Source organism: Nematostella vectensis, chromosome 12 (genome assembly GCF_932526225.1).
Source record: "Nematostella vectensis chromosome 12, jaNemVect1.1, whole genome shotgun sequence".
NCBI lineage: Eukaryota > Metazoa > Cnidaria > Anthozoa > Actiniaria > Edwardsiidae > Nematostella > Nematostella vectensis.
This window is the reverse complement of record NC_064045.1, coordinates 2,126,718-2,147,121: the sequence shown is the minus strand read 5'-3', so window position 1 is coordinate 2,147,121 and position 20,404 is coordinate 2,126,718. Positions and strand designations below refer to the sequence as shown.

Below are 20,404 nucleotides of genomic sequence, written 5' to 3'. Positions count from 1 at the left end.
CTGAGATAAGCTGTCTATGATGCCTGGCAAAACACCAGGACTATTATTATAAGTCTGCCCTGAAGAAGTCTTATTAAAGACGAAAATTTGGCAGAGTCGAATTCCAGTTTTTGGTGTATAGGACTATTATTAAAAATCACTTGTTAATCTAGCTATGGCGGTAAATTACAAATGTTTCACGAATAAGACTTCCTCCCAGGCCCCCACAAAATATTAGCATTGGGTTAGAGGTTTCTAAGGCGATCAGCACTGCAATTTATGCGGGAGATGGAAATTATCCGCGGAGGATGTGTTTGGTGATGGTTGAGAAGATTTCGTCTGCTTGTCCCCAGAGAGTGATTTGATGGTCTGCCATATTTGCATCTCCTTGGTGTTCGTCAAAAAACGAGCTGTAAAATTGTACTTTCGCAGACTTGATAGCATTTCTGTTTCTGGCTGACTTACCGGTATACAAGTCCGCAGCTGTATTTGATTAACAGCGTATCATTCATATGGATGAGGTTAAGCGCGTCTTGGTTTATCCACAAAGCTTAGTTTTTCACGTGACTAAACTATCGAAAACTAGGAGACATGTTTCCTAGTTTAACCACCTCGAAAATCCTCGAAAATCATTGTAGCGGGCGGCAAATCTTGTAGCAGCTAAAAAGATATGTTTCTCGGATAGTTGAGTAATCCTCGTGTAAACTTTGATGGATGCAGTATGATCCAAAAGCTATGTTACCCATGAGCAACCGCGGGCTGAACACCTCTGTCCCGTGAACACTTGCAGACGAGGTGTTTGACCGCTCTGCGGTATTCCTTCATACGGAACATGTAGATCACCGGGTTACACAGCGAATTTCCCCCACACGCTGTAAAAGCCAAAGTTTGCGTCATGTAATCAATACGACCAGTTATGACCATTCTAAGCCCTACACCAATCTGCGGCAGCCACGTCACCAGTGACGTCATAGTTACTAGTAGCAACGTCTTGGCGAGTTCCCGCTCTTTCTGGATGGTTCTCTGAAGGTGGGACTGATTGTGAAGCTGATTCTGTTTCTTGATTTTGATGAAGATGGTGGCGTACGATACAACAAGTACTGCGAAGGAAATGAGAACGAAACAATAAACCACTCGGGCACTCTTGATCGTGTCAACATAAGTCAACCCTCCTGATCCAAGGCCTGAAACCCACGTAACTACTATAAACACAATGTACATCCGGGGCTTTGTGTTACGATGACGTAACGGCCACACGGTGGCGTGCATTCGTTCGATCGCAATAAAAGCGAAGGAAATCATGTTAGTGCTCATGAAAGCTGTTGAGATTATCTCAAAGACTTGTTTCAAACCTAAGCCAATCCCTTCGTCGGTTGTTCTTATAAATAATACGTTAGGGACATCAGTTTCGCGGGTAATCATTTTCCATATAAAATTCCCGAATATCGGAGCGAGTACGGCGCCGGTAAGAAAGTCAGCCAGAGCCAAATTGGTGACAAAATTAGGAACTCGGTTTTCTCAGATGCGAGTTGAAGATGAAAACGAGAACAACTAGAATGTTTGCTGTGATAATTCCAAATCCTCCCATAATTATAAGTGAAAACATCGAAATAAGAAAACCATCGGAGGGAAGCTTGATGGATGACCCTGGCAAAGTAGTCTCTCGCGTTGTATTCATTTCAAAATCCGTTATAATTATTATAATTATTTGTGAATTGGCTTTTCTCCGGTACGATATGTCCAGTGCCACATTAGATCAAGATTTAAAAGTTTTATTCACTTTTTTTATTAGTTTTTATTGTCAACAAAGAGTATTTGCTTTTTAGATAATGAAAAGTCGCCCATTGGTCAAAGAAAATTGCATAAAGCGAATTAGCAAATTGCAGTCTGTTGAAATAGGTGATCTCAAAATGTGTTTAAAGTATCGACAACTACAAATACTGTTTTTATCAGTTAGGTGCCTGCCGTTTACAAGCTCAATTTTCTTTTCTTTCCTTTTTTTTCTTGCTCGCATGGAAAACACTCCCTATTTTATCGATAGAAAAACTAATTTACTGCGCTGGTGATTGATGTAAAAGTATTGGAATCTTGAACATTGTACACAAGCGGTAGAATGATAGACTGGTAATTAGATTCGCACATGTTGGTTTGACAAGATCATACATTAAGTCCATATGGGACCTTCAAAAAGTAATCAAAGCTCATACCCGAAGCAGGACTGGAATTATCTGTGGGGGGGGGGGGGGGGGGGGGCATGATACAGAAAAATTAAACAAACAATGAGTGGCACAGTCACGCCCCTTCTGGTCATTTCCTTATAATTTTTGAAAAATATTGGTGGGGCACGTCCCCCTAAATCATTCGCTTCACCTTCCCAAATTTGCCAGTTTATTTATTTAAAAAACGGAAATGAATTTTAGCTTGAAATATAGTGATGGAAAACGACAGAAAAATATTGATGGAAATATGCTAAAATGATAGATTGGCTTGTCGGGCAAAATAAATAATAAACGAATAGATAAACAGATGAATAATAGATATAATCTGAGATAGTAGAAACCCACAAACAGACGGCCAGGCAAACTGACAAGAATGAAATAACAACGAACTTCAGGCGCGTACACAGCGGGGTGCGCAGGGTGTGCTTATTCGAGTCCCCCTAAAGGCTTATTCGAGTCCCCCTAAAGGCTTATTCGAGTCCCCCTAAAGGCTTATTCGAGTCCCCCTAAAGGCTTATTCGAGTCCCCCTAAAGGCTTATTCGAGTCCCCCTAAAGGCTTATTCGAGTCCCCCTAAAGGCTTATTCGAGTCCCCCTAAAGGCTTATTGGAGTCCCCCTAAAGGCTTATTCGAGTCCCCTAAAGGCTTATTCGAGTCCCCCTAAAGGCTTATTCGAGTCCCCCTAAGGCTTATTCGAGTCCCCCTAAAGGCTTATTCGAGTCCCCCTAAAGGCTTATTCGAGTCCCCCTAAAGGCTTATTCGAGTCCCCCTAAAGGCTTATTCGAGTCCCCCTAAAGGCTTATTCGAGTCCCCCTAAAGGTTTACTCGAGTCCCCCTAAGGCTTATTCGAGTCCCCCTAAAGGCTTATTCGAGTCCCCCTAAAGGCTTATTCGAGTCCCCTTAAAGGCTTATTCGAGTCCCCCTAAAGGCTTATTCGAGTCCCCCTAAAGGCTTATTCGAGTCCCCCTAAAGGCTTATTCGAGTCTTATTCGAGTCCCCCTAAAGGTGTTGGACTGTCACATTAGTTCTACAAAGGAGATTGTATCGAATATTTATCGTAAAAATAAAACAACTTAAGCCTGAAATAGCGTGTTTGAGTCTCCCTCTATTTTATTTTTGGGGATAGAATGCTCATATAGCGAGTTTCAAATTTTATGATTCAAATTTTTAAATCATTTAAAAGACTCAAACAGGATACACTGAGAGAAACTCATCTTAAGGTGCATTTTATCTGCTATCCATTTAGAGGTTGTTCAAAGAGTCTCGATTATACCATCCCTGGGGGTCTCGCGCTAATGGTGTCGCGAGACAATCGGCGCTTTTAATACTTCCTTCTTTTGGCAACTAACGGTAGTGCCAAATCGAAGGGTTATAAATGCATCCGGCACATGTTGACCACAACCAAAGTGCTAACTAACCCTTCTTGGTAAAAATGGATTTGCCTGACTGCCATCTGTTTTTTCTTTTTTAGCGTTTTACGTGCTATAATTGCATCTCTAGCAGGGGTAGTAAATTGTATCAGAGAGCATTGGCGAGAAATAAAAGTGAAAACCTATTAGGCTTAAGTGGGCGTAAAAGTGGGCGTCCTGTAGTCTGCGAATCTACAGGTAGCCCGCAATGTAGATTCTATTCACCGAGTCCACAGGTAGACCGGCCCGACCCGCCCCCACCGCTCAGTGATCTAACAGGCATAAAGTTGAGCTAAAATCTTCAGTTTTATTTGGATTCCTCGACAACCACCGAGAACCGGAATAGTGATACAGCAGTAAGCCGTTTTCAAGGTAAAAAAAATTGATTAAACCATAACATGTTTTGATGTGTAATGTGAGGCTATGATCTGGTTGCCTATGTACGGTTTTGTCAGGCCGATTTGTAAGCATTACTTATGCAAGCTTGGTATTCAATAAATTAAACCACGATTTATCCGGGACCCCGGAAATCGCTAACACGAGTCAAGTGATGAGTCAAGTGATAAATTAGTTTGATCAGATTTTCATCGGTCGGGCAACAGGCTTACAAGCCTCTCAGTCAGTCTCCAGTCAATCTCAGTAACAAGCTCGAATATTTTCACGATTGATCACCTCCTATAATTGTCTTATATCCTGAAATAAAGGTCAGAGTTAGCTCTCATTGCTTTGTGATGTGTATTTATTCAGAATTAGTGGTATTTCTAATATTTTAGCAGTTGGGGGATTCCGCGTTTACTTGATTCAATAACAGGAGGTGATCAATCGTGAAAATATCCGAGCTAGGTACTGAGATTGACTGGAGACTGACTGAGAGGCTTGTAAGCCTGTGGTCGGGCGGACAGCGAAACATAATCTCGATAATACAATGCATTGCCATAAGATATTGACTAATTTTTCGAAGCTATTAACTGTGAGTTCAACTTCTATTTATTTCGATCAGAACTAATAGAAGCAACGATGCCACAATCACATCTATCAAACGGTGACCCAAGACCACCCCCAGGGGATAAGCTTCGTCTCTATAGTATGCGGTTTTGCCCCTATGCGGAGGTATGCGTATCATCAATCTTGTCTAGTTATAACCTGACTGCAGGTCAAACGCCTCACCTCACAGCGGGGGAATATTATGTATGATATACAGTAGCTGATTTAGGGGAGAGTTTGAGGGTTCTACCCCTGCATATCCCCTTACCCACCCCCTCCCATGTGTAAAGAAGAAGAATTCGATATTAGAGGTTTATCATATGAATGGTACACCATGTTTTTTCCTGTTGGGTGTTTTCACTGTAGCGTTACTGTTTATAGCCATACCTCTTGTGTGTTTTCACTGTAGCCTAACTTTTTATAGCCATACCTCTTGTGTGTTTTCATTATTGCCGTACTGTTCATAGCCATACATATTGCATGTTTTCACTGCAGTCTTTTTGTTCATAGCCGTAAGTTGCAAGTTTTCACTGTAGCCTTACAGTTCACAGCCAGCAAGTTTTTTTTTTTTAGTTTTGTGGAGGTTGACAATTTTCCTGGGGGAAAACATGCTCAGTTTTAGATTTTGGAAGCCTTTCTATCTAATCAATTGTTTTTTGCAATTCATGATTATAATATTTACCATATTTACTACCAAAACATTAGCACTTTTTTGTGAACACCTCAAAATACTGTTTCCAATAGAAAAACATATTTTCTCTCAGATACCCCCTAAAGGCTCACTTCTGGCACCTATAACTATCATACCTGTCAGGTTAATATGGAAGGAAACCCTCCAGGGATTTCTGTTTTAAGTAAGAGGGACCAGATGGGATAAACATGGTCTTTGATATCTGATGGGGAATAAGTTTTCTTACTTTGCTAAACTACCATGGCTAAATATGTGCTTTTCAACTCCAGAGACCCCGACTTGTCCTAGCAGCAAAAGGGGTAGATTATGAATGCATCAACATTAACTTGAAGAACAAACCTGACTGGTACCTTGCCGAGCCAAATCCCAGAGGTCTTGTACCAATGATTGAAATGCCAGATGGGAGATTGCTCCCAGAGTCATTGCTTTGCTGTGGTAAGATAGATTGCTTGACAACACAAAGGTGCACCCAGTGAGGGGTTTCCAGTGGGGAATTTTATCCAGGAAGGGGTGTACCGGTGGAGAGGTGTTTACTGGGGGTCTACCTATGGATAATTTGTGTACCCAGGGGGAGGTGTACCCATAGGTGGGTATTCCCTGGGGGAGGTGTACCCAGGGGGAGGTGTACCTATGGGTGGGTATTCCCTGGGGGAGATGTATCCAGGGATGGTGTACCCAGGGGGAGGTATACTCAGAGGGGAATGTGCCCAGGGGGAAGTGTACCCAGGGAGAGGTGTACCCAGGGCGGAGGTGTACCCAATGGGAGGTGTACCCAGGGGGGAGGTGTACCCAGGGGGAGGCGTACCCAGGGGGAGGTGTACCCAGGGGGAGGTGTACTATTATTATTATTGTTGCTGTTGTTATTTTTTTTTTCTTTTTTTTTTGCTTAAAAACTTTGCCTGTGATTTGTGGGGGGTAACAATACAGGAGGTGCATAATAGCCTAAAGTATTCCTATTCACAATGGTTAGGGATTGCATTGTTGAGAGGTTTTTAGTACTTGGGAAAACCTTTTCTTTTTACTCTTCAAGAACCCCTTTTTATTATGTTAATATCTGAGCAACCCCCTGTGAACTGGTTTTGTGTAAACCCCTAGCAGAACTGCTTTCCAGGGCGCCACATTATGACATCATTTTTTTCTGTCGTAGAGTACCTTGACGAATTATTTCCACAAAACCCAATGTATCCGAGTGATGCATTTGAGAAGAATCGTCAGAGACTGCTTATTGATAGATTTGGAAAGGTACTTTTTCTTATTTGCTTATTTCTATTTCTGTTTTTTAATTGTCAATATCTTTACAATCATGGAACGTTTTTTCTTAAGTAACTTGGTTTTGATATATACAAAGATCTAAATAATCAGTTGAAGCATACAATAATATGAAACATATCAATGTCTTCATCAAAATGTCACTATGATTACCGTGTGAGCCTGGTAAGAGGAAACGATAACTAATGATGTACCCCATGATATACATAGCTCTCTTCCTCCCACACCCCTGCACCATGCAATGTTTGTATTATATCTATTGATCCTAGAGCAATCTGGTGTTTTACAGGTGACGTCCAGTTTTTACCAGATGTTGATGAGAGACATGGACGAGGACGCTCTTAAGGGACAAACAGAAACCTTGAACAAAGACTTGAGTCTGTATGAGAACGAGCTGAAAAACAGGACATTTTTTGCAGGTTAGCTTTAAATAAAACGAATTATATGGTATTTTCCATAGCAAGATCAGAGGCAGGTCTAGGGTTGGGCCAAGTGGGTCCCGCCCCCTATTGTCAGATATTTGGCTTAACAGAACATTAAAAGTAATATACGGAAATAAATAAGGTTCCCCACATCATCGTTCATTTAAATATTTGCCACAAAAAGTTAAGGGGGGCGGGGTGGCATCTGTTGATGCATACACATTTTACCAGAAATGTTCAAATGTGGAAAACTTTTAGATATGAAAAATATTCAGATATGGAAAAGGTTTAGATGTGAAAATATGGTTATTAGGAAAGTGTTTAGATGTCACGTAAATGTTTAGATGGAAAACTTTCATATATGGGAAATGTTTAGAAGTTCTTCCATTGGTAAGAATCTCCAATATAATCAGGCTCGTACCCAGGGCTGGCTGAGTGGTTAGGGGGGAGGGGGGGCACAGCAACAAGCATAATATGGAAGGATAGTATTTAACAACCCTTAAATAAGAATGACCCACTTTTTGACGGTCACGTGGGGAAGGGTGCGCACATCCTGTTTATTCGTCTGACGATCAGCCATTTATTCACATTCTACCAAGCCCCCTTTTCCAAAAGTGTAGAAGGGCGGGCCTTTCCCAGGCCTCCTCGTCCGCCGCTATACTGGGATAAGAAAAGACCGTGGACATCCCTCCAAATTTTCGCTCCGCTAAAAAATTCCGTTATTTGTGACTCCCGAACCATCGCATTCAGATAGGCTTGAGATACACTTGTACTAGCATTTGTCTGTCTGACGTTAGTTACGTAGCTAGGGGTGAGCGCAGGAATGCGTGTCCCTCTCAGCCGCAATATAAACCGATGATTCTTTCTACACAAATTTATAGTGTATTTTAAATCTTTTTTTTTATGATTATCTATGCCTGCTAACTCCCCCCTCCAGTTGCCCTAGGTATGCCAACACCAAGTGTGGTTTCTCCTTAATAGGTGAGAAGCCCGGTATGGCCGACTTTATGCTCTGGCCGTTCTTCGAGAGGTTCTGTCTCCTAGAGGGGAAGTACGAGATATCGGCGAAGTCTTTTCCTGCCTTGACTAAGTGGATATCATCCATGCACCAAGACCCGGCCGTCAAAGATGTTGAATTCAGTCCTGCCCTCCACAGGCGGAATTTCGTGGACTCCGTCCACAAAGGCATTCCTGAGGCAGCCCTCTACGAGTAGCCGCAAACATGACTCTTATTTAGACAAACACGTTGCACTTTAGACACAAGACAAGAGACGCCAATAAAGTACACGGAAACGGAAATCTTGCTGAATAATATTGTGACATAAACCTAGACAGAAAGGGGGGTCAGTGCTTTTGGTCAGGCGGGTGGGTAGGGGGGGGGGGGAGAGACATCTTCTTTGTAAGGTAATTTGTTTGTACCCCTCCCACTTTACCACCCAGAGCTCACTTTACCTCCCCTCCCCTCCCCTCCCCTGTTTAATATCTTAACGTCATAAAATGCTTCAACTTTTTTATCTGTTTTTCGCGGATTTTTAGCTCTCTTTACAGCATACTTCAACTTTTTTTATCTGTTTTTCGCGGATTTTTAGCTCTCTTTACAGCATACGTCAATTTTTTTTATCTGTTTTTCGCGGATTTTTAGCTCTCTTTACAGCATACTTCAACTTTTTTTATCTGTTTTTCGCGGATTTTTAGCTCTCTTTACAGCATACGTCAATTTTTTTTATCTGTTTTTCGCGGATTTTTAGCTCTCTTTGCAGCATACTTCAACTTTTTTATCTGTTTTTCGCGGATTTTTAGCTCTCTTTACAGCATACGTCAAATTTTTTTATCTGTTTTTAGTGGATTTTTAGCTCTCTTTACAGCATACTTCAACTTTTTTATCTGTTTTTCGCGGATTTTTAGCTCTCTTTACAGCATACTTCAACTTTTTTTATCTGTTTTTCGCGGATTTTTAGCTCTCTTTACAGCATACGTCAATTTTTTTTATCTGTTTTTCGCGGATTTTTAGCTCTCTTTACAGCATACTTCAACTTTTTTTATCTGTTTTTCGCGGATTTTTAGCTCTCTTTACAGCATACGTCAATTTTTTTTATCTGTTTTTCGCGGATTTTTAGTTCTCTTTGCAGCATACTTCAACTTTTTTATCTGTTTTTCGCGGATTTTTAGCTCTCTTTACAGCATACGTCAAATTTTTTTATCTGTTTTTAGTGGATTTTTAGCTCTCTTTACAGCATACTTCAACTTTTTTATCTGTTTTTCGCGGATTTTTAGCTCTCTTTACAGCATACTTCAATTTTTTATCAGTTTTTCGCGGATTTTTAGCTCTCTTTACAGCGTACTTCAACTTTTTTATCTGTTTTTCGCGGCTTTTTAGCTCTCTTTACAGCATACGTCAATTTTTTTATCTGTTTTTAGTGGATTTTTAGCTCTCTTTACAGCATACTTCAACTTTTTTATCTGTTTTTCGCGGATTTTTAGCTCTCTTTACAACATACGTCAAATTTTTTTATCTGTTTTTAGTGGATTTTTAGCTCTCTTTACAGCATACTTCAACTTTTTTATCTGTTTTTCGCGGATTTTTTACTCTCTTTACAGCATACTTCAACTTTTTTTATCTGTTTTTCGCGGATTTTTAGCTCTCTTTACAGCATACGTCAATTTTTTTTATCTGTTTTTCGCGGATTTTTAGCTCTCTTTACAGCGTACTTCAACTTTTTTATCTGTTTTTCGCGGCTTTTTAGCTCTCTTTGCAGCATACGTCAACTTTTTTATCTGTTTTTCGCGGCTTTTTAGCTCTCTTTACAGCATACTTCAACTTTTTTATCTGTTTTTCTCGGATTTTTAGCTCTCTTTACAGCATACGTCAACTTTTTTATCTGTTTTTCGCGGATTTTTAGCTCTCTTTGCAGCATACTTCAACTTTTTTTATCTGTTTTTCGCGGATTTTTAGCTCTCTTTACAGCATACGTCAATTTTTTTATCTGTTTTCCCCGGATTTTTAGCTCTCTTTACAGCATACGTCAATTTTTTTATCTGTTTTTAGCGGATTTTTTAGCCGCACTTTCGAATTCGGAGAAAGCGATTTTCATTTGATATAAGATTGTAAGTGTGCGCAGAGTCAACTAACAATCATTTATGTAAAATATGTTTTCTCATTCGTATAGTAATCCTTTATCAAAAATGGAACAGTACGGTTAAGATCTAGGTTCTTAAATTCATGATTTTTCCCAAAACAGTCGACTGCCGGCCACGGAGTATTTTCAATATCTTGGCGGCTGCCAGCCAAGAAGACAATTCGTTTTTAAAAGGGCAAAAGAAATTGATTTGAGATACTGTATGTCAAGAACTATCGGGAAATCCCAAAGTGCATTATATATTGGTGCTTGTTCTCCTTGGAAAATATAAAATGTGCACCAGAAAATGTAACTAGCCAATTTATTGGGAGAAGGACAAGATATATGACTCGAAAACAATATGGCAAACCAGTTAAAAGGCAAATATATATCAATTGGGCACCTCGCCTTTGCTGAGGAGGCCCGGTTTTTACAGAGGTCAAGATATATAGAGAAAATTACTTGAAAGGAAAAGATATCATTTCGGGAGTTTTCAAAGAAAACGGGTTAAAATACAGTAAATATACGGGACAGATCCAAGAAAAGTTGACTACGTTTCTATTGGGGAGGTTTAAGTGACCTAGGGTTTGAGTTACCGAGGGTTAACTGTAAGGATTTGACCTTGGCTTGACAATACTATATTGCTTCACTACCCGCCAATCGAGGTGCTGTTCTTGAACGTCTTCAGAATAAGTGCAGTTCCGTTAACACTTCAGCGGGTTAAAAGTAACAGTGCTGTAACTATTATGTGAGCCCTTTGGTGTGTGCATTAAGCACGGGTAGAACAAGATTGGCCTAGGAGCGTGAATGAGGATAAAAGCCCCTTCTGTTTGACACTGGTAACAATGCCAGCTTTATTCTACGGCTATCCGTGGAATGTAAGGTATCTTATTATGAGTACAACGCACTCTGTCACTAGCTGTATCAGTTCTTCATAAGCCACAAGGGTGAAGCTATGGGAATACTTGCATCGCAGGAGATTTTACGCTGAATTCGAGAGCGGAAAACTAGAGGAAATACCCAGGAGAAACTATGTTGATCGATCTTCCCGCCACTGTGTGTGATCTTAATGTCCTGGAAGTTCTTACGAGATTGGCGACGTTTAACAACACTCTGGAATACAGAGGTGTTTGGAAGGTTTGGAAATTTTACGAAAGAGCTCTGCAAGGGAAGGTCGGGTATTTCAAGAGGATTACTTTTAGGGAAATTCTTCTATAAAGGTATAGGATCTTGAAATGAGAAGGGGAACTGCAGCTCGTGTGTTAATGACGGCATGGTAGCGACACTCCATCGCTCACTCGACCGGTTGCAGAAACACTGCGGATTTTTCTTCATAAAAGGTAAAATATTTAATATGAGCGCAAATCAACCAAGAGAATTAAGTTTATTATTACATAAAAAAGCTTTTCGTTCCACAACAAAAAAAATAGAAAAAAATGCGAGATTTGAGGAGAAACCATTTTCGCGGCTGATAGCGCCGCTTTTTTCTTTTTACAATGTGTTTAAGGTGCCGAGCGCATATGTCAGAAAGAATAGAAATCCCCAGTAAATAACATAAGGCGGCCTTGTAAGTGTGCGGGGCTCATTAACTTGTAAAAAGGCCTTTGTTGTTTGATCCGTGAGATAAGTAACGACTAGACACAAGGGACCAGTACATCGCTAGATACTACGCCAGCTTATCCTTGGAATAAGACGCGTGGACGATCCTAGGACCGGGGATAACATGGACCGGGGGTAACATGGGCCGGGGGTAACATGGGAGGCCTGTGGTACCGTAACCCTTCCAGCGGTATAAAATACGCGATCTAGAACTCTAGCAGGTTGAATAAAAGGCTCCAGCGCGGTGCTGCTTCACTAAATTCAATGATTTCATATAACGCATTGATTTCATGAAAACAATGCTGAACGGTAAATAAACTAAGTAACCTTTTTGCTCCACTTTCCATTCATTTGGGCCCACGGATCATTCTTCTTCTTAAGTCTGAAGGGCTATTTAAACCAACATCTCTCACTCCAAGGTCTACTCTATGTGGTACTGGATCTTGTTTTCTTCTTTAAAAGTTGAATGTTTTCACTCTTTTACATTTTTTTAGTTGACAGTGCGCGAGTTCTTCTAGTTTTCCCGCCTTTTTGAAATCGATCGATAAAGTAATCGATCTTCGCACGAAAGCAAAAGTTGAGCTGTTTTCTTGTCGCTTGTTCGGGCTGTACGGAGAAATATCAGAACCCCGGTCTTATATTTCTCCGTACAGCCTCGAGCTCGGTTAATAAATAGGTATTAGTGCGCTATATAGAATAAGTGCGCTATATAGAATCAGCGTGCTATAAAGAATCAGTGCTTTATATGAAATCAGTGCGCTATATGGAATCAGTCCGCTATATGAAATCAGTGCGTTAAAAGAAATTAGTTCGCTATATGAAATCATGCGTTATATGAAATCAGTGCCTTATATGAAATCAGTGCGCTATATGAAATCAGTCCGCTATATGAAATCAGTGCGTTAAGAGAAATTAGTTCGCTATATGAAATCATGCGTTATATGAAATCAGTGCGTTATATGGAATCAGTGCGTTATATGAAATTAGTGCGTTATATGAAATCAGTGCGCTTTATACAATCAGTGCTTTAAATGAAATCAGTGCCTTATATGAAATCAGTGCGTTATATTGAATCATTTCGCTATATGAAATCAATGCGTTATATGAAATCAGTGCGCCAATGAAATCAGTGCGTTATATGAAATCAGTGCATTATATGGAATCAGAGCGTTATATGAAATCAGTGCGTTATATGGAATCAGAGCGTTATATGAAATCAGTGCGTTATATGAAATCAGTGCTTTATATGAAATCAGTGCGCTATATGAAATCAGTCCGCTATATGAAATCAGTGCGTTAAAAGAAATTAGTTCGCTATATGAAATCATGCGTTATATGAAATCAGTGCGTTATATGGAATCAGTGCGTTATATGAAATAAGTGCGTTATATAAAATCAGTGCGTTATATGAAATCAGTGCGTTATATGAAATCGGTGCGCTATATGAAATCAGTGCGCTTTATAAAATCAATGCTTTAAATGAAATCAGTGCCTTATATGACATCAGTGCGTTATATTGAATCAGTGCGCTATATGAAATCAATGCGTTATATGAAATCAGTGCGCCAATGAAATCAGTGCACTATATGAAATCAGTGCGCTAATGAAATCAGTGCGCTATAAGAAATCAGTGGGCTATAAGAAATCAGTGGGCTATATGAAATCAGTGCGCTATAAGAAATCAGTGCGTTTTATAAAATCAGTGCGCTAATGAAATCAGTGCGCTATATGAAATCAGTGCGCTATAAGAAATCCGTGTGCTATACGAAATCAGTGCCTTATATGAAATCAGCGCCTTCAATGAAATCAGTGCGCTATATGAAATCAGTGCGTTATATGAAATCAGTGCGTTCTATGAAATCAGTGCGCTTTATGAAATCAGTGCTTTCAATACAATCAGTGCGCTATATGAAATCAGTGCGTTGTATGAAATCAGTGCGTTGTATGAAATCAGTGCGTTGTATGAAATCAGTGCGTTCTATGAAATCAGTGCGTTCTATGAAATCAGTGCGCTTTATACGATCAGTGCTTCAAATGAAATCAGTGCGTTATATGAAATCAGTGCGTTTATGAAATCAGTGCCTTATATGAAGTAAGTGCGCTATATGAAATCAGCGCCTTCAATGAAATCAGTGCGCTATATGAAATCAGTGCGTTATATGAAATCAGTGCGCTATATATGAAACCAGTGCGCTAATGAATCAGTGCGTTATATGAATCGGTGCGCCATATGAAATCAGTTTTTTTAATGAAATCAGTGCGCTATATGAAATCAGTGCGTTATATGAAATCAGTGCGCTATATATAAATTAGTGCGTTAATGAAATCAGTACGTTATATGAAATCAGTGCGTTCTATGAAATCGGTGCGCTATATGAAATCAGTGCGCTAATTAAATCAGTGCGTTATATGAAATCAGTGCTTATTTCGTATTACCACAGGAAGCCCATTCGCACGGGCGTCTGTCTCCGAATGCAGAATTGCTGAGTGACAAGGACCCTGTGCTTGGGAGGTCAAGGGGTTCAAGAGCCTCAAATCTGCACAGAGTGGTGAACTCGCAGAGGTATTTGTTGAATTGTTCAGTTGCAACATGTCTAGACAATCATCTTGTGCTTGGACCCGTGTGAAACGTGACGATTTATGCTGTGCAGTAAAAAGCTTAATCGCTTGCAAATAAATTAACTCAAAAACGGTCCCCAAAAAGAGCTCAATCAGCCTTCCTCTAAGAATAATTCGTGCAGTTGTTTTACTTTGTTTTTCCTTTAAACGAGTAACAGAGATAAAAAGAAAAAAATAAATTAACGAATCATGAGTGATCGTGAGAAGACACTAACTAAACTAGCCATGTCCTTCATCACAGATCTTGGTTTGAACCAAATTTAGCGGCTTCTATACGAGTGCCTAGACGCATACATTACCTCGACCTCAAAACTAAACAGGGACATGTTGGTGGAGAAACATAGCGCGCACGCAAACGCTTTAGAGATGGGTCCTTTTCTAGCCAGCAGAGGAAAACACTGTGAAGACACGAAAATGTTTCTTTACTTGCGTGCTGGTTTGGTCCGTGCTTTTATTATGTCATCTTAAGTGCCCGGCAAAGCTTTTGCGTAACATGGTTGTGTTTAAGCACGTTGAAAAATAACCATCCACCTCTAAGGGTTATGAGTATGGCGATGAGTACCCAGCTATAACCACCCCACCACCCGGGCTCTTCTCTCTTTACAATCTGTCATCTCTTTATTCTGACACTTTAGAGTTAATAGTGTTTGGACAAAGCAATGAACCATGATCCATGATATTGATCCATCTTTTGATGGAGAGAATACAGGCGAAAACTCAAGCATGCTCTTTACCCTTTTTCTACGGACGAAAAGTAGAAGATAGCCCTCTCACCTCCACATTGCTGCCGAAACCACCGTTATCATCGATCACCATCACCATCATCATCATCACGAACCGTCACCGGCACCACCACCACCACCGTCACCACCACCACCACCATCACCACCACCACCGTCACCACCACCATCACCACCAGCATCACCACCACTACCACCACTGTCACCACCGTCACCACCACCACCACCACCACCACCGTCACAACCACCACCACCACCATCGTCACCACCACCGTCACCACCACCATCACCATCACCACCATCACCACCACCACCACCACCACCGTCACCACCACCACCGTCACCACCACCACCACCGTCACCACCACCGTCACCACCACCGTCACCACCACCACCACCGCCACCACCACCACCACCGTCACCACCACCGTCACCACTACCACCACCACCACCGTCACCACCACCGTCACCACCACCACCACCACCGTCACCATCACCATCACCATCACCACCACCACCACCATCGTCACCACCATCGTCACCACCACCACTACCACCGTCACCACCATCACCACCACCACCACCACCGTCACCACCATCACCACCACCACCACCACCGTCACCACCACCGTCACCACTACCACCACCACCACCGTCACCACCACGACCACCACCGTCACCATCACCATCACCACCACCACCACCATCGTCACCACCACCACTGCCACCGTCACCACCATCACCACCACCACCACCACCACCACCAACACCGTCACCACCACCACCACCGCCACCGCCACCGCCTCGGCGGTCGTCATTTTCACCATCTCAATAATTATCATCTGCATCATTGCCAATATCATCGCCACGTGCTCGCCTATCGATCATCAAAGATTCTAAATGTGGAGCCACGCACCCGCTCCACCCTAAATCAAGTCGGTTCCGGGCCCGTGTCCTCTGAGGCCACGTTTAACTGTGGCAAATCATTCTATCTGCCGAAACAAAACAAATGCAAATACCCCAAGTACATTTTTGTCGTTTAAACAAGCCTACAAAGCATCCATGCAATCGGCATTGTATAGACAGTTTTCTAGCTTGGGTACCCAGACTTTTGAAACTGTTTGAGTACATAATAAACTGCATATAACAGGCACCCTGGTAACCTCGATGAAAACGGACACCCTTGCTTATCTTATTAACAGTAAGAAGCAGCAGAACCTCTATAAAACGGACACACTTACTTATCTTATTAACAGTAACATGCAGCAGAACCTCTATAAAACGGACACACTTACTTATCTTATTAACAGTAACATGCAGCAGAACCTCTATAAAACGGACATCCTTGCTTGTCTTATCTACATTTAGATACATTAAAAACCTCCATATAATGGACACCCTTGCTTGTCTCATCAACATTCAGAAACATTGGAACCTCTATTTAACAGACACTCTGGCTTGTCTTTTTTGCCGTTAGATATAGTGGACTCTCCATTTAACGGACACCCAATTAAGGTTTTATTTATAAAGTTTTACAAGAGAATTTATAATCAGGGGAGGCTTAAGACGTCGGCCAATGTTCTGAAGCCTTGAGATTCACTGTAAAAGGTGAACGTCCTTCTAGATGTCTCTGTATGTATTCTCCAGTTAAGGGAAGGGTCATTATTTAACGGGGGGAGGGCTGCTATGTTTGGAGGGAGGGTTGGCCTCTACTATTTTCATCTATTGCAGTATTTTCCATACTTTCCATCAATAAATTTAATATTAAATAAGTCCCCCCCCTACTAACTTTTCAGATTGGTGGTATGAAAACATCTCTAAATAAGATTTCAATTAAGAAAGAACTAATGATGCTGTTTTCTATTCAGGTTTTAACAATAACTTGCATTTCATATTTTTGAAAATGGCAAAATTGTAACGGGGGAGCATGCCCCCAAACCTCTCTATACGATAGTATTTACACCCCTGAAAAATGGGCTGGAAATCAACTTTTTCACCAAGTCATGGCATGGCTTGGTGGGCAGCTCCGCCGCCCCGGCATGTCTAAGTCAGTGCCCCCCCCCTCCCTCCCCCAACACACACACAATACTTTTAGTCCCTCCCCCCAACCCCCCCCCCCCCCCCCCCCCCCCAACACACACACAATACTTCAATACTTTTAGTTCTTTTTTGTTCTGGGGGAGGGTCTTAATGTTTGTTCGCCTTTTGGCGGCAGGGTCACCGTGTTTGTGCTTTAGATTGGAGGAGGGTCGCAATTTTTGAACCAGAAAAAAATAGGTTAGCAGCCCTCCCCCCCGATAAACAATGACCTTCCCTTAGAATATGTTTCCGTGTTCGCGTGTATACCTGTACAAATCGCCCCTACATTTTGACGTCCGACTGAACATCACTGAAATCCTTACACAAGAAGTCATGACAAACTACACTGTCCATACTTCTAGCGGCAGAAAAAATAGCTTTCATCATATATTTTGATCATCCAGTTTGTAGCGTTTATATGGGTCGAGAATTTTGACCTCATTTGCCGAAAAAATATCATATTTCAAACGGGAGACAAGATATTCTAGACAGGAAACTTCTTGCTCAATAATACAAAATCACAATACTTTAAAATTTTTAGTTGCTTCGAAATTATTGCTAGCGGTTCTGCTTGATGTACGTCATGGTCCATGGGCGAAGGTGTCATTTGACGACAGCTTTTGTTGTCAATATCGTGTTGCCACACGAAGCAAACATTTGGATGGCTTTATTCTGATAAATCTCGACTTTTTAAAAGCCTAGATAACTGTGTTATGTCATTGCCTTAACACTCATAAAGAACATAAGGAATTCATGAAACCCTTCAAATAGTTTGCACACTTTCTAGCACTGACAGAAACATGCAAAAGATAAAACCAGTATTTGCATGTTGAATTTGATTAGAAGTCATAATTATAATGGGGCACGACGGATTAAATCTCTGGTGCGGTTTACGCATCTGTCGCTATGATATTGAGAATTATATCATCTTAAACACTTGTGTTGTACCAATAGGAAAACGCAAATTTATAGCTGCTTGTGAAATTACTTTTGCGAATTTCTAAAAAAAACGAGTCGTGTTTAAAGTTTGTTGGCCGTGTTTTTGTCAGAGGGCAATGATCCCCGCGGCACTCGAACGGAACTCCGATGATAAAAAAAAAATCAGATAAACTCACAACAGACATGGAAATAATTTTCTGTTTATTAGAATAAAATATATTTGTATAGGCATGGCAAAAATCTGTTGTGGAATGCTCTTTGTCAAAAAAAGACAGAGCGATCGTTGGTCGATTTTCAAGTCGCCGCTTTTATGTACATGTGAGCCCTAAAATCACGCAACGGACGGGTCGTTGTCGACTATACTAAACAATGTTCTCCATATCTATGAAAACGACTAAATTCTACACTAAAAAACTCGATCTTATATAATTAAATCCAATTAAAAAATATTAAATCAATCTTAATTTTGAACACCTTAAAATGGTATTCCATGTTCCAGAATAAGCATATGATACAAAGTAAAAAAATAAATGACTCAAATAGGTCACAAAAAGTTCGGGAAAAATACCTAAAATCCATACGGTTCTTGAGTGAATGGTTAGGCATTGTTACATAGAAGTGATGCTAGGACAGTTCGCTCAAACTATTGCATGCTCTTCCCATCTGGTCACTTTGTTTACTTCCAGATTAATGTGTGTGTGCGTCCCGAATTAGAGCTACTCGAGAGGGTACCAGAGGTTGATGGAGAACTCAAAAAAGCCGGCTGCCTGGTGGCGGCGAGAGAGGAGCATACGTTAACCTCCGACTCGGAGAAAGGAAAGAAGGAATTGGAATCAGGTTGATTGCGCTGTTGCATGGTTGCAGATGGAGCGACCCTGTTAGGTGGGAAGGAACCCTCGCTTGGAAGTTTCTGTAACTGCACCATGAACTCCCTGTAACTTGATGGAAGAGGCGGGGGGGACTGCACCGCCTGGCTTGTCGTAAAACGAGAGTTTGAAAGCGACTGAGTGTTTATCTGTGTCGTATTGATAGCTTTAGTGAGGGTTGAATCCAGCAATGCTTGTGAGTAGGTCGGCAAATATTGATCGAATTCTGTCGAGTCGACATCTCCCATTGCCATTAAATCGGTGGTTAGATCACCAACGTCAAAATCAATAGCGTGGCTATTAGAATCGTCCTTCTTGGAACAGGATGGAAAGCCTGGCTGGGCTGAGAGCGCCTCGTCGTTTTTAACATCTTCGTTCTTGACGGGAACGGCAGTCGGTGTCTCGGGGCTTGGGACAGAGCAGGATTCCGAGCTGCTGACTTCTCCATCACTCACGCTCTCAGGGCTGGCGCAACTTGCACTCGCATCCCCATTATTAGGAACTAATTTGCTGTCGCCCTTTAAAACTTTAAGGAGATCATCCGCAGAAATGGTCGCATCTCCGGCATCCCCGTTTCCATTGCCTTTCTGTTTTTTTCGTCTCGGTTGGTATTTATAGTCTGGGTGCTCACGCTTATGTTTGATTCTTAACCTCTCTGCTTCCTCGATAAAAGGTTTCTTCTCCGAATCGTTTAGTAATTTCCATAGTTTTCCTAGTGTTTTGCTAAGTTCAGCATTGTGGAGGTGAGGATATTGATCGGCTAGTTTTCTCCTCGCTGCCTGCGCCCACACCATAAAGGCGTTCATCGGTCGTTTCACATGCGGCTTTTGAGTTTTAATTCCATTCACCCTCACAGGCAATGGGATCAGGCTCCAGTCATATCCATCTAGTACATGGTTGACGGCCGAGGCGATCGCGTTGCTCAGCTGATGGTTGCGAACTTGTGATCCATCCGTATCGAGGCCTAGTACCGCTTGTACTTGTTGTTCCGTTACTTTCTTGTCCATTGCGGAGGCTGTCAAAAGTTGTCTGCACTCGACGAAATTCTTCTCCTTTTGAAAATCGAACTTGGTGCCAAGTGATACTATTGGTATATAATTATACAAACAGAGATATAATTACTTCGGCCCCAACCGAGCGTGACATGTATACATTTACTAGCTTCCGATTGGCGCACCTCAAACCTGTAGCCAATCACAAACACGGGTTTTCAATGTGCGGCCACGGGCGTGTGACGAGTTTAGCGGTCGCGTCACGTGTAGGTTTTGGGTGTGTAAAAAACAGACAGCTTGACTCATTCACACAAAATACTGTCCTTCCGCTCCCTTTATTATCAGACTAAAACTAACATACCATTCCCACCACGTAGAACTCCCAATTCCCAGCGCTAAATACACAAATCGGCCCAAAAGGATTACCTCCTTAGAGACAATATTTATACACATCACAACCAAACAGCGACAATGACAGATCT

The 20,404-nt window shown here is 41.5% G+C and overlaps 2 protein-coding genes across 2 annotated transcripts; one reads left to right on the top strand and one right to left on the bottom strand.

Annotated features, from left to right (window-relative positions):
* The first annotated feature begins 3,847 nt into the window (after positions 1-3,847).
* LOC5509538 (glutathione S-transferase omega-1) lies at positions 3,848-8,271 on the top strand. Its single transcript, XM_032378488.2, has 6 exons — positions 3,848-3,978; positions 4,607-4,716; positions 5,551-5,716; positions 6,429-6,523; positions 6,840-6,969; positions 7,954-8,271. Exons 2-6 carry the CDS (start codon positions 4,624-4,626, stop codon positions 8,184-8,186), a joined length of 717 nt encoding a protein of 238 aa, XP_032234379.2. The 5' UTR covers positions 3,848-3,978; positions 4,607-4,623; the 3' UTR covers positions 8,187-8,271.
* Positions 8,272-18,248: 9,977 nt separating this feature from the next.
* On the bottom strand, positions 18,249-20,043 carry LOC5509537 (transcription factor SOX-9). The gene has a single exon (XM_001629987.3). The coding sequence runs from the start codon at positions 19,935-19,937 to the stop codon at positions 18,741-18,743; it is 1,197 nt and encodes a 398-aa protein (XP_001630037.1). The 5' UTR covers positions 19,938-20,043; the 3' UTR covers positions 18,249-18,740.
* Positions 20,044-20,404: the final 361 nt, after the last annotated feature.